The 21046-nt window shown below is 37.6% G+C and overlaps 1 protein-coding gene and 1 non-coding gene across 5 annotated transcripts in view; both read right to left on the bottom strand.

Moving 5' to 3' along the window:
• arid4a (AT-rich interactive domain 4A) overlaps positions 1–20288 on the bottom strand; it is a 40562-nt gene extending 20274 nt beyond the window's left edge. The window contains exons 1-16 of one of the 4 annotated variants that reach the window (XM_073926987.1): positions 20239–20288; positions 19231–19277; positions 18844–18954; positions 16114–16179; positions 15673–15763; positions 15472–15551; positions 15253–15347; positions 14087–14216; positions 8353–8432; positions 8028–8104; positions 7757–7923; positions 5774–5846; positions 5096–5190; positions 4594–4691; positions 2552–2807; positions 103–425 (exon numbers count right to left, since the gene is read on the bottom strand). In XM_073926987.1, the coding sequence (XP_073783088.1) occupies positions 103–425; positions 2552–2807; positions 4594–4691; positions 5096–5190; positions 5774–5846; positions 7757–7923; positions 8028–8104; positions 8353–8432; positions 14087–14216; positions 15253–15347; positions 15472–15551; positions 15673–15763; positions 16114–16179; positions 18844–18954; positions 19231–19236 (1748 nt within the window). In that variant the 5' untranslated portion in view covers positions 19237–19277; positions 20239–20288. 4 annotated transcript variants of the gene reach the window in all.
• Positions 2336–2418, bottom strand: LOC137488202 (small nucleolar RNA SNORD53/SNORD92). The gene has a single exon (XR_011007143.1). It is a non-coding gene; the product is annotated as a small nucleolar RNA SNORD53/SNORD92 (small nucleolar RNA).
• Positions 20289–21046: the final 758 nt, after the last annotated feature.

The raw sequence follows: 21046 nt of genomic DNA on the forward strand, positions 1-21046 counted from the left end.
AGAGCTTAAATGACATTCGGTACAGCATTTCAGGTCTTGTGTCATCAATTAGAACATTGAAATATTTCTATGGTAAAGCACAGACTATGCTTGCTGACATACCGTTCCCTGAGTCTGGATCTTTCAAAATAATCCTCTTCCTCGTCGTCGTCGTCCTCCTCCTCCTCCTCATCATCTTCATCATCGTCGTCCTGCTCTTCATCATCATTGTCATCATCATCCTCCTCAGAATCCTTATCAGATTCTTCATGACGGCGGCTTCGACGTTTCCCAGGGATCTCCCCATCAGATTTCTCCTTTGGTTCCTCTCCGCTATTTTCTCCAACACTTTGTGTATCCTCCTTTTTTTTCTCCTCTTTTATTTTCTCCTGCTTTAAGGGCTCCATCTCTACTTTCACAGGGGTCGTCAAACACCGCCGCCGACCCTGAGGAGTCAGGCATACAATCAAGAAGTTTAACAAAGAAAAAATTGATTGGAAAGAAATTCGTGAAATATTGCAAACCCATATTCAAATTCATGTTACATGTTCTGTAACGAATGTGTGCGGTTCACTAAAATAAAGTGATTTCTAGTAATGTGCTTTATTTTATAGTCGCAATCTTCTGAGTCCTTTAAAAGGTTGCTGATTACTAGGGTCAAACAGAATCTGCTGACTTCTTTTCTATTTTTGACCAGAAATGTTTAGAAAAAAAAAAAAAAAAATCTGATTTATGCATAATATTGCAACTAAAAACCTAAATATGAAATATCTTATGTTTTTAACTTTTATTTAATGTTTACATTACAAATTTAATTAGACCTATTTATTTGGTCAACAAAACAAGTCTCATAATATCTTCTAAAAGACAGAATATATTACTTTACAAATTGTATTGTAAATAAATCGTATGAACATTTCCATATTAGTCAATGATATTACTAAAATCTATTTAAAAACTTAATAAATATAAATTTACATAAATAATTTGCATAAATTTGCATAAATCTCCAGTTGTCTGCATGCGCAAAATGTGCACTATGTTGACCTACTGATAACTTACTCTTAAGTTATCACCATGCTGGAAATCGGTATCAGTCGATACTAAAACTTTTAAAACATCAGCTGCGTCTCGAATGGCACACTATACATGTACTTGTGCACTTTCACACTCTACAGGTTAGTATTTGAATGTAGTGTCATACCAAATGGAACACTAATGCTTTTTTTACCAAGCGGAAATTCAAACCGTTTCCCTGATGAGGTTTGACAGTCGCCAAATTAGTGAAATAAATAACCAAACTACCAAATAATACCTGCCATGAGTTTTAAAGCATTCACCATCGGGAGGCGTATATGTCACTCTCGTAGGAGAATTTTGCTTTTACAATCCAAAATAAATAAAAGTAATCCAACATGAGTGCCCGAAAGCTCTGGCCCTTCCGCTACATTGAGCAAAGCAGCGGCCCGTGTGTTCAACAGTCCACACTTTAATTACCCGGGTGATGCACTTATTCAACTGGCAAAATAAAGTTCACTCATTATTTATAGAGTTTTTAGTGTGAACGCACTACTTATACTATTTAAACTACAAATTGGCGTAGAATAGTGCACAAGTATGCAATGTGGAACGCAGCTATTTCCCGCTAACATTTGAGCATGTTCTGAATCTCTCTCAAACTTCTCTCAACAGAAATGACTGCAATTGGCCCTGAAGATCATCAGTTCAGCAAACTCACCGCTGTTTACTGAGTGTAACCACAGATACAGAGATACTGGAGCATTTTAAGACTGCAACTCATCAGCAGACCAGCTTTTCATCAGCTTATAGACAAACCAGCTGATCGACGTGACTTTAAGAACGCTCAACAGCGCTCAAATGTTAGTGGGAAAAATGGACGTTTTTAATACTGCAGTATTAATTGGTACCGAATTCCAGTATCATGACAACCCAAACTTACTCTAAGGCATAGGATTCAAACTCAATTCCTGAAGGACCGCAGCTCTGCACAGTTTTGCTCCAACCCTAATCAAACACAGCTGATTCAACTAATCAAGGTATCCAAGACTACGAGAGACTATTAAGCAGGTGTGAGTTGCAGGAGGTTGGAGCTAAACTATGCAGAGCTGCGGCCCTCTAGAAATTGAGTTTGAGACCATTGCTCTAAGGAAACTTTTTTAAATTTCTTTTTTAAAAGTAGTGGCCACTTCACTAGCACTGTATAAACCAAGCAGCTTAAGCAAATGATTAATTTCTCCTATTGTGTTCCACATAAGAAAGCAGAATGTTTTCAAATAAAAAAAAAATCCCCCCAAATGACAGACATCCCCTTAAAAAGCAATTAAAACTCAAGAGGTAGATCAGACAGCCAAGAGAAGAGTATCATCACATGACATCAGGTCATAAAAGCGAAACCATTCTCCAGTATCATCATGTGCATTTCCTCCAAATAATTCAGGCACAAAAAAAACAACAACAAAAAAAAAAAAACACTTTGAATGCAAGTGCTATTGCTATACAGCAGGCAGGTCATAGAGCATAAAAATCCCTCATCCTGAGGGCTGACACTCACCCTGGGCGAGCAGACATCTTTGCGTCCTTTTTCGCTCTCAGCATCTGACTCATCAGCGTCTGCCGCAGGTTTGTCCTCGCTGGTTCCAGGCTCCGCTGTAACCTGCTGCATCATCTCATCATTGTTTTCACTCTCTTTTGTCACAGACTTAATGCTCTGCACTTCCGGCTGGACGTCTGGCCGTGGCTCATTGTGATGCACCGTCCTGAACTGGATCTGAGCTGAGCGGCAATACTCCTCGAATCCATACAGGTATCTAAGGTTGAGGTCAAAGAATGAGAAAGATTGCATTTTAATCTCGAACTTGATAATAAAAGCAGGTTATTGTTAAAGTTAAAGTCAGGGCTCGAAGTTAACCCTTTTGCTTGGTTGCACTGGCACTCCATACATTAAAATTTAGGATCACCAGCCAAAATTGTCGCACCCACCAACTATGAGCACCGTTACTACAAGTTTTATATGAACAGGTTTAATGCATTTAATCAACACTAATCAAAACTAACTAACAAACAAAAAATATTTGCACAAACATTGACATATAGCTTATCATTTGCATATGTCATCTTAATAGCAATACCAGTCTTTTCATGAGCTGCAATATTAGTGAATGCAAGCCCTTTGGCGATGCTGTACGTGGGGTTACATTTTACATATAGCTGCCACTTGCACAGCTGACAGCATCCTGACGATTAAATGATGGATTAAACACTACCTCTAGTGCTTAAAATATATAGAAGTGGCAAACGCCGTTACCTGCAACTCTCACAATGGCTTTACAGTGAATGCTTTAGTCATTTTCATAGCGAACTTTAACCCAATGGAACTCTTATCCCCTCTTCAAAAGTGTAAATGTATTAACATTTACCATGATCGCTAATCTGATGTGCCAGTATTTGTAACTTTAGGTGGTTTCTAAAACTAAATTTGGCAGTGTTGTTTTCATTCCCATCTTCAGCCCTTTACATTTTTGCCATTGTTGCTGCCTGTCATCTTAAGGGAGAAGGCACTGACTGAGTGAGTGAAAGCTGATATTAAACTATCTATTCGCATTCAGTTCTAGAGCAGTGAGCCAATCAGAAGAGCTTGAAGGCAGGGCTTTGTTTATTGCTACAGACAAGTTGCATGTTAATTTGCTAAAAGAAAAGACAAGTTAATTTATGTGAAATCGTAAATATAATTACGTTGCTTTTTTTTTGCTATTTAGTTCATAACATCAGTTTAAACCTTTATGAAGTTTTAAAAAATAAAATCAGTTGTTCACAAATAATAATGCAAATAAAATATCACTGTTAATCTATTCTCAAAGTTGGGTTGGGAGCTGGGTCTATTCTACGCAAGCTATGATGACTTTCACCTTGATATTTTAGTGTGGATGTATACCTGACTGGTGAGCTGTCTGACAAAAAAAAAAAAAAAAAAAAAAAAAAAAGATTACAGTGAGATTAATCTAGATAAATATTAATATATGCCCACCTGTTATAAAAAATATAAGATTTGAAACTATTTATAGGCCTATATATATATATATATATATATATATATATATATATATATAGGTTATCATACTCCAAATCTAAAGAGTTACCGATTATTGATATCGGGCCGAAAATCCATATCGGGGCAAGCCTGAACTCCTTCTGAAGTCCTCTCTTTTGTAAAGATTGTAGAGTTTCTATTGTCTTGCCTTTACACAAGTAATTTTTTCCAAATTTAAAACTAAAACTGAAAAAAATATTTGGTGTACGGCATAATTAATTGCTAGGCAATCACTGCAAAGTTAATTTACTGTAAACTGGCTTTTTGTTCAGTTGTTTACACTGAAAGGTCAAAAATACAGTCCACAGCATGCAACAGATGCACTAATAAAAGAGAAAATCTAGAATTTTCTTTTAATCATCATTTAATGATCTACAGTGCAGCGAAAGTCACCTTTAAAAGTGTAAAATTGTCTTCAGTTTGTGTCTACGACAGAAAAAGAACACTAGCTGCTGAGCAAACAAATACAGTCCTGTACAGCAGGATTTGTGAGAGCTTGCACTTACTTTCTGTAGGCAGTTTTCACATTGTATGAGGCAGCAGAGTTCAGCACGGGAATGCCGAGATCCATGTAGATCTGTTTCCAAATAGAACCACTCTCAATCTAAAAAAAGAAGAAAAAAAAGACAAAAATAAACAAACAAGTCTTTTCATTTTAGTCTTTTTGGTGACTAAAAGCACTAATTCTGGTTTTTAAGAGCTGGTAGTGTTGTGCATATACGTCTACCACACCCAAAGATCAGAAAGCTTAGAGAAGCATGACATCACTTGGACAAGCGCAACCGTTTTAACAATTATCACCACTCCAAACTTTAAAATGTAATTACACTCAATAACAGTCACAGAACATTAATTTGATAAACAAGTCTTTTTTTTTTTCATCTTAGTCCAGCTGAACTTCAGAAATTTAATCAGTGGCCACTTTCGCTTCATATTTTTTGGCAAGATCCCACTTCCCATTTGCCAGAGTCCAATAAACAAGAGGGTGGGAACGCTTCGAACACTCACATTGTCACAGCCTCCGTGAATATGTACCAATCGGAAGAGCTTGAAGAGGTTGAGATCCTTGTAGCCAAGTACTGGAGGTTTGTTAATTGGTGTCCCTGGAAGGAAAGCAAAGATGCAGAGAAGCGTTAAACTAAAATATTGCCAAGCATAACTGGTCATGAAATAGTCCTAAAAAAAAATTTGAGAAATAAATAAGCTTTTGAAAGCCACACACAGATTATAAAAGACATCCCACCTAGAGCTGCACAATATTGGAAAAATCTGAAATTGCGATATTTTGTATATCTGCGATACATGGAGATACTGTTGTCCTAAAAAAAAAAAAAAATTAAGTAAAAAATAAAAAAATAAATCTTACTCATACCCTAGGAACGTTATTACAAAAAATTCTGAGGGTTTTAAACCTTGACTTTTCCAAACCACGGTATACCTTGAAAACGGTTATCGTCCCATGCCTACTATAATCCCAAATCAACATAGCAGATCTTGTGATGCGACTATTGCGGATGCACACATTTTAATAATCCCAAATCAACATAGCAGATCTTGCGATGCGACTACTGTGGATGCACACATTTTAATATCATATTGTGCAGCCCTAATCCCACCCATGATATACATCATTCAGCCAGCCCAATGAAAATAGTTTCATCTCAGCTGGTGAGGTGAAAGTATTACCTCTGTCCTCCATGAACTTGTAAAGCTGTTGTAGAAAGTGGTCCCTTTCCTCTGGATCTGGCTCATCATCAGGCTGGATAAGAGAAAAGTACAACATCAGAATCTGAGGTGTGGAATTATCACATACCTTACTTTTTCACAAACCATGGATCTTTTACAGTGAATTATGCTTTTTTTGGCTGAACTGTCCCTTTAACAATTTATTTACTAACTGGACGGTAATAAATGTGATTCTTTTTGAACATTCAATAAATGCAACTCTTCTTGAATGTTCAAAAAGCATTGCGTTTATTACCTTCTCATTGATGTAATAGACAATTCTTTTTGAATGATTTTAAAATGTGTTAGATGGATGGATAAACAGATAGATGAATAGACAGATAGATGAAAAGATCAAATTGGTCATATATTACCATAATTTAGGTTTTTGTTGTGTATATTTAATTACAAATTTGTCAGAACAACCAATCATGTAATTGCATCCCTTCATCTCTCAATATCCAGTCACAAACACAACACCGTAACAGTTGTCAGAGATGAACGTGCCTGAAAGTGAGTCAGGCTAATTTACCAACCACTCCTACTGATTCACAACAGCTTAAGAATTATTAACAAGAACCGGCTCATAGTAGTCATTAGTTTCTGAATGGAATTACCCTCGTCATAGTATATTAGTGGCAGTGTAAAAGCATCAAAAAAAATAGCTGTGATGGTAACAACGACATTTTAGTACAAGTGTCTTCCAGCAAGAATGCACATTCAAGGATTATAACGCTTAAGCAAACTTCAAAATAATATTAAATAATAAATAAATAAAAAAATATGAGGAAGTTCTTGCCTAAAGGTTTGTTTGCAGTAAATCTTCAAAACACTACCTCAAACCTTGCATCTTAAATTCTGCCTATAGCATTAAAGTGAGGCATTTCTGTACAGCACAGGAGAGACAACTCAGCAAAAGCGCTTTGCTGCACCAAGCATCAAATCAGCAGCATTTTTAATGATCCCATTCATTTACAACAAAGGAAATATTAGGATTTACTAATAAACATCCTATTAAAAATGCACAACCTTTAAAACTACAACTTCAAAAAAATAGGACATCTGATTACAAAACATTTTTTTAATTTTAAAGAGATGTAGTTTAGCATTTCCCTAGACTAAAAGTTAAACTGATGGCTTTCTAAATGCAAAATTCATTTAAAAAAAAACAAAAAAAAAACAAAAAACAACCCAACGCTTCCAACGAATGTTTCTACTTATCTTTTCACATGCTGGCCTTATAATTGTGCAACGTGCACAAAGTTCCCCAGTGAGGAGAGAAGAGTCTTTGAGATGAGATCAGCCCTGCCCACCATCAGAACTGGCACACCTCCACTGGGCCTCAGCCAATCCCGCCGCCTTTTCACAACCAAAAGAAATGAGTGCGGTTGCCATGGGAACTTGTCGGAAAAACCAAGCAAATGGCCATTTGTCCAAACTCAGAGAGCAGGAAGAATGAGACATTGTTGTCCAGAGCCTGGGGGCTTTCCCACATGCTGGGACCATTCAGTGGGCTTAATCAAGGTGTACGAGAACACGAGATGTAAAGGGCCGATGGAATGTCTTCACAAATCAACATAAATACCAACACTGGGGCTCTTGGAGTCACCACTGGAAGCAAATGGCGTAGTACTGCTTTGGCACACCTGGTGCCTAGCTCTGGCAGACCCTTTAATCAGAGAAATCCCTGCAAAACTACATGCCAATCAATGGAGAATAAGAAACAAGTATCCAAGCAAGAGCAAAGTCTCAAATACCATAATAAAATGGGGGAGAAACTAATCAAACAAGAGTGCAACTTTCCCAACTTAACCGACTACTGATAAAAAAATAAAGTAGTAATACATCAAAACCATCATAACTCACCACAACTTCTGAAAGAAAACCCATCTATGGGGAAAAAAAGGCAAAGAAATGAAAATGACAGTAGTGCTGGAGTCTTACTTCCTCTGGTTCTGGCTCCTTCTCCTCTTCTTCACCCTCTTTGCCTTCACCATCTTCATCTTCATCGTCTTCATCACTGCTGGAAGATTCGAGGATCTCGCTCAAGTCTACTTTCCACCTGTCAGGGATTTGTCTGTTCTGTAGAAAGAGCTTTGCTGCTTCACACCCTGGCAAAAGCAACAAAAAAAGGACAAAAAGAACGAGTAAGAGATGAAACTTTGACCTGGAAACATTCAAGTGAACAGAGGGCAGCTAATCTTGGGTCTTGTACCTTTTCTTAGGGAATACTCAGGTTTGGACAGGGTATCAATGTTTACTTCCTTAACATCTTTGCGTGCAACGGTGTGACTGCAGAACACAAACAGAGATACATCAGAGAGAAAACAACAACAACAACAAGTAAATGTTACAATAAATTATTAAATATAATTCATAACAAAACAAATCACATAAAATGTAAAACATCTGCATTGAAGTTCTTGAAAATACTTAAGGAAAGCTTTTAAACATGGAATAATGTCTACCAACAAAACAGTCACAAGATAGTTAAAGACTTTGGTGTGTCAATGTCAAAGCTACTCTTCATTGCTACTTACAATTTGGAATCAGCAAATGATCTCACTAAACATTGGTCCTTTTTGACAGTTAGGTCATCATTGCAGCTTGGAGATATCACCTGAAAAAGAGAACATTGAAGCGAGCGAGTCTTTACCAGTGTCGAAATACTAGAATTAAAGATTTAAGTCTTAATTGATAATTTCATCATGAATATATATATATTAAAAAAAATAAATAAATAAAAATCATTGTCTGATGCATAAATTCCCACCTGAATTAGTATTTTTTTCCTATCGGTTTCAAGCACATTTGGAAAACTCTTTTCTAATTTCTAAAATCTTTTCTAAATTATTTTCTAATTTTTTATGAATCGTGCATTTGCATTCGCGAGGGTAAATAACAGTAGCATTTAAAGTATTTGCATGATTTCTGTCATTGTCAGCACTATCAAATTTTGTGCCTTATAGCAGCTATCTTGGCTATTAGAAATGAGCTGTAAGTACAAATGCTGGTCATTGGGTGAAATCTAATCCAGTGACGCACTGAGCCAAAGACACACCGTGCCGATTTGTACATTCTGTATCTGCGCGAGCCAGTAGTTTATTGCCTCATTACACAAAAAGAAACCCAAAACTGTGATCCACATATGCAAACCACAATACTAACAGCGTATAGTGCCATTTTTACAGTACTTGTCACTCACCAAGAAGGGCTTCGCTCATGCAAATATGTCTGGCAATCTAATACAGGTTTCACCAAACTTGTTTCTGGAGGGCTGGTGTCGTGCAGAGTTTAGCTACAACCCTAATCAAACACACCTGAACAAGCTAATCAAGGTCTTATGCCATGGTCACACTAGAGCAGGGGTGCCCAATCACAGTCCTGGAGGGCCGATGTCCTGCATAGTTTAAATCCAACCCCAATCGGACACACCTGGGCAAGCTAATCAAGCTCTAAGTAGGCTTGCTAGCAACATCCAGGCAGGTGTGTTGAGGCAACTTGGAGCCAAACCTTGCAGGACATTGGCCCACCAAAAGTCTATGAGGCAAAAAGTGCAGTGTGACTGCGGCTTTTCAAGGTATAGTAGAAACTTCCAGGCAGGTGTGTTGAGGCAAGCTGGACACTGACTCACCAGGACCAACATTGGTGACCCCAGATCTAATAAGTTTACATTGTTTGCAAATATTTGAAAAATGCTACAAAATACAGCAGAACAACCAATCAGAGTGCTCTTTCATAAACCGCTGACTCCATACTACATGCTAAGGGTTTCTGCAGATATTACATTGTCAAATTTAAGACTTTAAGTATTAAATTTAAGACCCATGTCACTATCAAAAAAATCACATAAACATAAAAAGAAAATACAAAACCACTAAATTAGTCGTAAAATACATGTATTCAGATTGAACAGTACAAAAAGGCATGTGAAATGCACCATTGAAGTACAGAAAAAAGCTTAAAGCTGATTTGTACTTTCGCCTAACACCGCATCGCGCACCACACAAAACAAACGAGGCTTTTATCCTTGACGCGTTCGCCATAGAGATATTCTTTTAAATGACAGGGGTGGTCAAAAGAAACAGACAGTAAAATCAGACGGATAAACAGAGAAGTAGAAAGTTTCCGGAACTACGTCATAACATTGATATCATTGAAAATTTTTTAAATAATTGTTTTTAATAATTTTTCTTAATTATTATGATGATTATAAAGATTTTTATAACCATTCAAGATTTTTTAAAATCAAACTTTGATGCATCTTTTGCTTTAAATCATATCTCGGACAATTCTACCTATTAAAGTTAAATATTAATAGCAACAGAACATGAGTTGCTCTACAATTATATTTTTATTATGGCAAGCATAAAAGCAAAAAAAAAAAAAAAAAAAAAAAAAAAAAAGTACACTTACTAAAAATACAGACTTTAATTTATTTTTTTGCCCACTCCACAATTCACACATTACTGGCTGGTTAGTTTCTGTCCTATACTGATATGCTAAAAAGGCAATAATGGTCCAACATTCCTGACCATCATCACCAATAGAGCCTAGAAAAACAGGGCATCGGTATATTATAGACCGATGGGTTTAAAAATTCTTTTCCAGTTATCAAAGACATAATTAGTTACCTAATTTTTGTTTGTAACTTGTAAATTGTTTTAAGTTCAAAATTGTAGTCTATACATGCGTGTAAAACCTATGAATAGTGGAAAAACATTCTGTAATATTAAAACCACCTGGGTCTCTACTTTTGCATGGCCTCTTATTTTGTTTAAACAAACTTATGCCTCAGGTTTTTCCAAACTTTTACAAAAAGTTCCTCCTTTCCCACAGCTGTTGCAATTTCTAGCCAAGAATTGTTGGTCATCTGGTTCTCCCTATGATCACGCATGGACGGATCATGAAGATGTCTGTACAGTCATACCTGTTTCAGACAAAATATCTTCAAAGTGATTCATATTCAACTCAAATCAACCACGGCGCCGCACATCTTAAAATATTGTGCGCTCCGCTAGCCGAAATCATTCTCGCACACCCAAAGCGAACCTCCGCAAACACATCGATGATGTCACATTCGTCATGCGCAATGAGTTCAATAACAAAAAGCTGATTGGCGATTGGATGTTGGTATCATTTGTAGTTGTAATACTGCAAATAACATTAGGACTAGTGAAATAAAGAACTACAACATCACAAAAACAAGCAACAACAAAAAAGAATTTAAATGAGCAATAGAAGTAGCGTTACATGTACATCAAAAAATAGGACCTGTGCAAAATATTTAAGACCTAGAACAGCGAATTTAAGACCCCGCAGAAACTCTGATGCTGAATCGAGCAAACACACTCTAATTTGAACCTGATGAAAGGCAATGTGTGGACCTCTGCTTTTTGATTTTAAAAGTTGAGTGGAAAAATTGTCTTTTTGCACATTTAAAATGAAGTTAGAGATTTTGTTTATTCCTCTTATATACGTGCTGTTCAACACAAGCCAACTACATTTTAGTGCCCTTCCTTAGTCTTCCTGTTTAAGGCAAATAGAAAGACAAAAAAGTAAAAATGTGGCACACAGTGGTGGCACTTCTTGGAGAAAGCGGTTTGACAGATGTTTCTGAAACTGTTCCTCTCACAGCTGCCATCGTTGTGTTAAGAGGTACACATGAGCAGCATGACCTCTATGAGTGTGACACATTTACAATCCTGCCTGCTGCACTGCTGGGGTGTTGGAGGTTTCGAAAACAGTATTCTGTCACACTGTGAGTACAGTACACTTATATTCTTTTGACTTATATGTAACTTATAATAAACATCTTTTTCATCTACACCAGGGGTCTCAAACTCACGGCCCGCGGGCCATTTGCGGCCCTCAGTGCAATATTTTGTGGCCCGCGCCGACCGCTGTACTCTGACAGAATCAGCGGAGCGCTCCCCGCTATCCGTACACAGCGCGCTTGTCACTCAGTGCGCGTTGTCGCGCGCGTTCTGATCAGCTGTGTTGTCGCGCGCGTACTCAAGAGCGGTGTTATCGCGCGCCTACTGAAGGGCGGGACCGAGGGTGTGTCGCGTCGCGGGGGCACTTTTGATCATTTTGGAAGGGCACTTTCTATGCAAGACTAAAAAGGGCATGTGCTCTGTACAGGTTGAGCCCTATGTGTGCACATGCCTGCCCTGCATCTTATATATATTGATATTATAGGTAGATACAGACTGATGTGACTGGAGTGGGGGTGTTTTATTTATATATATATATATATATATATATATACGCCTTTTTTTTTTAGGTGAGGGAATGGAAGTTTTGAGTGAGTTCCCCCACTTTTTTCCCTAGGACTTCAATAAGTCAAAGTACAGGTCTAGACTTAATGATGATCATCTTCAAGCCATACTGAGGATCTCAACTGCTTCCGCTCTAAAGCCAAATGTGGTTCAGATTTGTGAGAAGAAGCGCTGTCAAGTTTCTGGCAGCAAGGAGTAGGCAAAAGATGCCATGTTCAGAAGAACTGTTCATAACTTCACTCAATGTTCTATTAATGTCCAGGACACTTCATGTTCAGAAGAAATAATTAAAACTGTTAATAATGACATTTGAGGACTTTTTTTTGTGAAATCCCTTATGCGGCCCAGCCTCACCCAGACTTTGCCTCCTGCGGCCCCCAGGTAAATTGAGTTAGAGACCCCTGATCTACACCATTTGATTCCAATGCAGTCGCTATGCAGTTACAACATTAAAACTAGAGCATTACTTTTATCATTCACTATAATCACGAATAACAGGTTTAAGTGTAATTTACCCACCAAAATAAATTACAATCAGCAATTTTCAACAGCAGCAGTTCAACATCTCCAGACTGGTTCTATTTATATTATTTAAAAATATGTGTTGTTCCAAACCTTAGTCCCTATTATTTATCAGGGGTCGCCACAGCGGAATGAAATCACCAACTTGTCCAGCCTATATTTTACACAGCGCATGCCCTTCCAGCTGCAACCCAGTACTGGAAAACACCCACAGACTCTAGCATACACTACAGCCAATTTATCGATAACGCATGTCTTTGGACTGTGGGGGAAATCAGAACACCCGGAGGAAACCTAAGCAAACACAGGGAAAACATGCAAACGCCACACAGAAATGCCAACTGGCTTAGCCAAGACTCAAACCAGCGATCCGCTCGCTGTGCTGCAACAGTGCTAGGTACTGAGCCACCATGGCACCTCAGATCCAAACCAACATACATTCAAAAATTCCAGTCTATTCTTATTAAAGCAATCACTTGAGCACAGAAAATTCCTCTCACAAGCAATGGATACCATAGTTGCCGCTACATACATTCTTCCGTGGCGGGGCGCCACACCAAAATTCATCCTGCCACAGCTACATTACAGCATCTTATTCAAACTCTTCAGTCGTGTTTTTTTTAATAGTGGGTTATAATCGCATCAAAACGTATTAAAAGGTAAGTGAATTATAAAAGCGCAAACTTTTCTGTAACCGTAGTAGTGCTGTGCGCTATTTGTTTAACCCTTACAGATGACATGCTGACTGACTGACTGACAGGTGCGTGATGCACGAGGCCAGCAAACACAACGTAGCTTTCAGTTAATATGAACAGTTTTTTAAAAGATACTTTATAGATAAAGGGCTAAGGCTCTGCATATTATGACTTTATCTTGCTGGAGTTTATAGCCGTTCACTTTACATCAGGAAGCATTAATGCCGCTCTGTAGGTCCAAGCCAATCTAATAAATGTTGGAGACCTACTCGTTACAAAAACGCCCTACATTTCACTTCAGCAACGATTATTTGAGAGCGCACAACAAAATGCACCTGAACAGCGTATATTTAAGGGTGTGCAAAAAGTTTTGTGCATGAACAGAGGAAATCGGCACGCAGGCAAACAGATTTGCATGATCATATTACGTGAATGGGATCTTGACTTGTAATACTGCGCTCACGACATTTGTCATTGAAATAACGCCATGCGTAGTTTGTGGATGTATGTAAAAAAAGGCCTGCCGCCACAGCTGTAAAAAAGTCCTAGAGGAAACACAATGTTTCTGTTAAGTTGTTGGCTTTACAACTACGCGCGATAAAAAGTGGAGTTATGAATTCAAAAATATTCCTATTTTTTGCTCCCAGGGAAAAACAACAGGAAAAAGGTTTTAAACAGAAAGACAGCGACAAAAATCCCTATTTTAAAGAAATTCTAAAAATCTTGCTTAAAAAAAAACAAGTTTAAAAAAAGATGTAAATGAATTAAAGACTCACCAGGACGCAGAGCCATGAATCATCAGGTTCACTCTGAACACAGGCAACTTTCCCCAAAAGATCATCATTAAGCCTTCTCTTATCATCATCGTCATCTTCACTTGATGAGGACTCCTTCTCATCTTCCGCACTGCATTGCAACAGAGAGAACCAACATTTAAAACAGGCTCTCTTTCACATCAAAAACACAGATCAGAGAAGCTAAACTGTATTTGGGCACATAGTATAATAAATAAAATAGAAACAGCCGAAATAATGTTAATATCAACTTTAAATACAACTGAGAATCAGCAGTTTAAATACTGACTCAGAATACTGTGCTTTCCTGAATTCCAAGTATAATAGTCATTTTGCTATTAGGACGCAAGTGTAATGAATGCAGAAACAACAACAACGTGATTGTGAAGTGTACTACAAGTAGCTCATTGTGAATCATGTCACTGGACAAATACTTTACACTTACATATAAAAGTCTTTATGGTACATAGACAGTAGGGATGCAACGATAAACCAATTTAACTATTAACCTAGGTTATATTTTGTAATGGTTCATTGATTGGAATTTATTGTACTACAGCAACTAGAAGTTATGCCAATGTTGCACTAGTTTAAAGTTCCGAGCTTGTCTACCGAGACTAATAACCATCCATACTAGATTAACTATGGCTAAGGCTATTAACTAAGCCGTTCACATATCGCGTCTTTTGTGTGTGCAAGTTTGTTATTTGCAAAGAAGGTGCATGGCTTGCACTTTCCAGGTGCACGTAGATGAAAGAATGCCAAATTAGACATGATTGATGTAATTTATTCTTATTCATTTATTGTTTTGTCACTGTATACTATGAACTACTGTTTGCTTTTAATAATATTTTGTGCCGTATTAACTGGTTACTGAGCAGCAATAAATAACATTTTAAAATATAAGGGGTTTTCACTTGATTTGATCAATTATTGTATTGTTTTGAAAATAATGAAAGCATAATATTCATGATAACCGTGAAACCGTTCCACAGACTATAACCCTACAACCAAAATCTACAATCGTTGCATCCCTATGACAAAAACATTTGGATTTGAAAAAGGATACAAAAGATGTGGAAAACTTAAAAACAAGTTTGAACCATTTAGTGCAAGAGGCAACAAAGAAAAAGACTAAAAATACTCACACTGCCTGAGAGGACCTTCTACCTCGATTCGTCTTTTTTCCAATGACTGGTGTACCAAAGTGCTCTGGGTTAGTCAAGGGCAGCTGGTCCAAAGTCTGTAATAAAGCAAAACAGGCAGAATTATGAAAAAGAAAGAGGGGAAAAAAAAAAAGAGCTAACCACAAGACACATGATCCGGGCACAACACCTCACAGTAAATGTATTTATGTTCTCATTTACCTCACTCTCTGCAAAATGTCTTTCGCCTTTAAGACAAAGTGAAGTTCTTCTAAGGGTTTTCTCATCTCCGTCATCAAAAACTGCAATGAGAATGCAAATGGCAAGTTTAGCTTACTACCATTCATTCAATTCATATAGGGCATAATGATGGTCTTGGAAGATCAACTCCAGTGAGATTGGTCCAGTCCTGCCTGTACGTACCTACAGTGTACCAGCTGGCATCTGTGAGTTTGCTGATGACAGCTTCACTAAGCCCACCCTCTGGGCTCTTTACTTCTACTGTTGAGCCAACCTAAGACCACAGATGAGAAAAATAATTATGTTTGCACAACCTCACCTTTCATATCATGCATAAAAATTGTAATTGTTTATAAAAGGAAAAAAAAAACATACACATCGGATTTATAGAATGTAGAAAGTGCTAAATGCTTTTATAAGTTAATACCATCATAACTACACATAATAATTTATTTTATGTCAACTCTAACCAGTTTAATGCCAAATGAAAGAAAAAATGGCTTTGGTGAATAAATATTTGTCATTTACAAAATGTTACATTAGCAAGAATTAACCGAATGCTTTATATGTAATGTTATTTAAATGCACTACAGAGTCGAACTTCAACAAAAATAGTCTCCTTACCCTTAGGGGTCCTTTGACTTGGTCATCTTGGACAACTTGTGAGGTGCTGTCTCCTTTGAGCACAACCTGCAAACAAAAACATTACAAAGATATAGAAAAGAGCATGATAGTGAGAACAGTGTGGATGGAGAGACAGTAGCAGTACAACTCAGTGAAGGTGAAGTAATCTGGTTGTGCAACAGACGGCACGTTCTCCTTGATCTCTCTCGAGCAAGCTTCTTAACTGAGAGCCTGCGTACATAGTCTATAGAAGATACTTGAAATCTACTTGCCATCATACTTAAGACTGTGCAAGACAAACTTTATGCATGTGCTTTTCAGCTGCTCAACACTGTCATGTTGTAGTTGGTTAAAAGTCACAAAACAATACATTGTTGCTTTTTCATTCATCCGTTTCATTCGGCTTTCAGAGGTTGCCACAGCGGAATGAACCGCCAACTATTCAAGCATATGCTTTAAGCAGCGCAAGCCCTTCTAGCCGCAACCCAGTACTGGGAAACACCCATGAAACACTGATTGACACACACTACAGCCAATGTAGTTTATTCAATTGAGCTATAGCACATGACATTGGACGGTAGGGGAAACCAGAGCATCTGGAGGAAACCCACGCCAACACGGGGAAAACATGCAAACTTCACACAGAATTGGAAACTCCCCAGCTTGGACTCGAACCAGCAACCTTTTTGCTGGGAGGCAAAAACGCTACCCAATGAGCCACAGTGCCTTCCCCACCCATTGCTTCCACAAAAACAACCAACTTTTAATGTGTTAATCTAAATTAAACCATTCATAAGGTTACTGTTTATGCACATAACATGTTCCGTACTGATCACAGTCTAAAAAGATGGACATTTTGCACAACTGATGTTTTAAAGTTTGAAAGCAGAATTGACACTTTGTGGTTTGGCTTTTTATGGCCAGATATGCTACTCATGCTGGAGTGCTTTAACACTTCTGCATAAAAGCAACATTTTTAAAGCCACATACATTTTTGCATTGACACTGATACTTGTAAAAGTTTGTTTACCTCTCCAGTCACCTGACACCGACTTGATAGATAAGATGCAAGCCACATGTGCCCTCTGAACTTACAGACTCTTTCAAATCTTTTTACTTTCTTAACTTATACAGGAAAAATGACAGACTGATGACAAAGCAGGTCAACAACTATTAAATGGGGTCAAAGATTTAAAAGTGTAAGTTTCAAAGCTACGCATTAGGTTTACATCAGATTGTATAACCAAAGTCATACTGAATGAATTTTGCTGAATTGTAATAGCATTAGATATGGACTAGTGTCTACTCATTGTTTGAAAGCAAGGTGTGCAGTATGAATGTAATTTTATCAATATTACTGCCTTTTTGCACATGTAATTTATTTTATCTAACTTCAGTATGGAGAGCTCTGTTGTGACACGTAAATTTCCCTTTAGGATTAATAAAGTTTAACAAACAAAATGCATTATCACAACATGTTAATTCTGTTACTATAAGTCAGGAACAAATGTAAAGTTTTAAAAATAAGGAAGTATGACTTTATTTGCATACTACAGTCATGTACACAGTATATACCATTTAGTAAACTGCTCGGTTGCTTATATATTCTGAAAATGTCAACTAAAATCACCATCCAGTGATTCTGCATATAAAACATCCAACTATTCAGTAAATAGTGCACAAAACTGCAAACAGTGATGATAATAACAATACTTACATTGTGCAATACAAAATAAAGCAGTTGTGATTCGCTATACAGTATATAAAAGAGCAATTATAGTGTTATGGATGTGACATTTGCAGTAAAAACTCAAAACATAAATTAACATAGAAAGTATATGTTAACATTTTATTGAAACATCTGTTTATATGACCACAGAGTTAAGGGACCAGAAAAATATCAACCTGTAGACATGTTTTGTACTTTAAATGAGGCAAAATAAACATGCGTTATGTATGCGACCAAAAAGTATGCGAGTTTGCAGTATACAACATATTTTGCATGCAGAAATTCTGTGAATTAAACTGCACAACCCAAAAGAAATAATACTAACCATGAGGATAAAATATATCTCTTTACAGAACAAAAATGATTGACTTTATTTTATATTATATTTTTGCATTTATGAGAAAAAAAAAAGTGTCATTATGGATGACACCTCTCTGTTATGAATGTGACGGATGTGAAGTTGCCACTTGTGTGACTTCTAAATCATATACAATTGTTTGAAAACATTAACAGAGTTGAGTATTTCTAAAGTACTGTAAAATACAAGCCTACATAAATCGGTTTCCATATTTTGGGGAAAACTTACTTTTTTTAATGCAAGTTGACATTTGCATGGAATTGCTCAATATTATTAATGCATGATAACATTTAGCAAATATTCTTTATTGTTCCCAGGAAAAACAACCACATATTGGTCTGCATTTGCATGAAATTGACTAAACAATAACTGTTTTCAGAAATTTAAACAATTTATCTAGCTCATTAAAAAAAAAACAAGTTTAAAACAATATTTTATATACTATATAGTAGGTTACAACTTTTTATATCGCAAAATGTCATAAGTAAATTGCACCTTTATGACAAGATAATATTTTTTAAAACTAACATTTTTGTTTTAATGAAAAGCTGCATTGAAACAATTGTGTATTGAGAGCACTATTTAAATAAAAGTGGTATGAAAAGATGAATACATAGATTTATATAAGACAGATTCAACTTACCTTAACTTTCACCATACGTTTAACAGTCTTAATTTTTGCCTCACAAAAGGCACCACGGTACTTTGCGCTTACATCCGTCCCCACGGTCAGGTAGGCAGGTTCGTCTGCTACCTGTAAACAGAGCAGATATTATTAATGTGAATAGACACATTGATGCAACATATTGTTGTCTGCACATCTAAGCATGCATAAACATATCTATGAATACTAAAATAAATAACAGCACTCATACAGTTCTTAAACTCAATATAATCCATGATCAGTTACTGTATGAAACAAATATAAACAAGTGTGATTCTTATAATTTCAACATTTTGTTTCAGATGTTTGTTGGGTTTCATGTAGGGAGGCGTCGCCTTTCAGAACTGCAGAGGATCACAGGCTCACCTTCATCTTGATGGCTATTTGAGGGAGTCCAGCTCGATTGGTTTTGACTGCTGAAACAGAACAACACACAAGCATAAAGAAACAGAGTCACGATCTGGCGCCATGTGCTTAAAAAACGTGTCTTATGTATGCGTGAGAAGGATTTGACAGCACAACACAAACACACACAACAGAGAAAATGCTAAAGGAGCTAACGCAGTTAGCCACTTCTCGTCCTCCTCCCTTCAAAATGACCAAATAAACAAGACCAAGCCATCAAAAACACAGCTTGAACTACCTCGCTATGACTTTACATCCAATCTGAGCCACTTACGATGTACTGATTGTGTAAAAACAAAGCACGGAGTCACTGAAGGAAAACATAACCTCTTCAAACCCTGCGTGTTTCCTTCCCGCTTCACTCACAGTGTGTGTGTGTGTGTGTGTGTGTGTGTGTGTGTGTGTCACGTCGCCATCATAGCTCACACACCGTCCTGCACCATGTCAGCCCCTCCACCATCCACTAAGCCTACATTTCCTTTACTTAACACTGGATTTACCGAAAAATTAGACTTTGGAGAACGACAAACAGACTGTTATGATTGTTATTGACGCCTGTCAATCAAATTGTGACGGTTGAGCTAAATATAGTGGAGCTGTTATGGCGATTTAAACAGTTCCCCGGGTTAGTTCCGCAACAATATGTGAGGCGACTTTTTTCCTTCGGAATGAGTTACAAGTTTTGGATTATAAAGTGGACGGTTTTGAACGAGTAACGTTAGTGCAAGTAAAAGTCGCCGGTTATTTATTCTGAACGCTGAGAGAAAACAAGCCGACTAGCTGTGACCAGGCTCTGCCATTCAATTTTTTTCTCTCTCTTCGTCGCCTAAATACCTTCGCTGGAAACCACGGGAAAACGGCGAATATGACTGGATTACTCTAACGTTAACGGAATTAAGTAAAACACATGCGATTATACGGTTTTAATCGGAGTTTGACCGGTGTGTGGAAATTTAAATATGTACTTACATGCTCCTATATGACTGCTTCAGCTCAGCATTCGACTAGGTTGCAAAGGCATAGACGAAATAACAAGCTGTTGAGCTGAGGTTGTGTTTCTCGGATCCCTATTGGCTGCCGGAGCCGCTGTGGGCAAACTCCGAGCATTGTGATTGGCTGTCGAATAAACCGCATTCTATTGGCCAGACTAAAGCGCGCTAGCTGATTGCTGAGTACAAAAGCGGCGCTGCGAATTGCGCGTTCTCATTGGTGTTCTTTGATTCTCAGTATTTGGGAATACAACAAATTCATCCTGGTTTTCCATTGGCTGCATATTTCCTGTTCTGCGTTGTCCACGTTTTTAATTGGCCGATTTCCTCTAGAAGCGTCCCATCTGCGAAGCCCATTGGCTGAAGGATGTATGGGAACGGAGCTTGATTTCCGAGGGAAAGCCTCTGCTCAGATCTGCGCATGTCCAGACGGAGAGAACATTCGCCATTTTGTACCCAGCGTAATTATTTTCGCATTCTGGACTCGGAGCCCGTGAGATTTCGCGGTGAGCCGTGCGATTGTTTTCTCTCTGCTTGTCTAGTCAAAGCGAGCAGTCTTACATCGTTCTAGCTTCAGTGGTTCCTTTATGTGATTTACATTGCGATTGTTTTACCAATAAATAATTCTAAACGCGGTCGTGTAGAAAAGGTCAATTGAAGGCAACGGTAATGGCGTCTTTATGTCGTTTCTGTGGAGAGCGTCTGGCGTCATTGGTTTTGGCCACGTGACCGGAAAAGAGCGCCACAGTAAGCATGCGTGACACGTTAGATTTTTATTCAAAGACACC

Source organism: Danio rerio, chromosome 17, assembly GCF_049306965.1.
Source record: "Danio rerio strain Tuebingen ecotype United States chromosome 17, GRCz12tu, whole genome shotgun sequence".
Taxonomy (NCBI): Eukaryota; Metazoa; Chordata; class Actinopteri; order Cypriniformes; family Danionidae; genus Danio; species Danio rerio.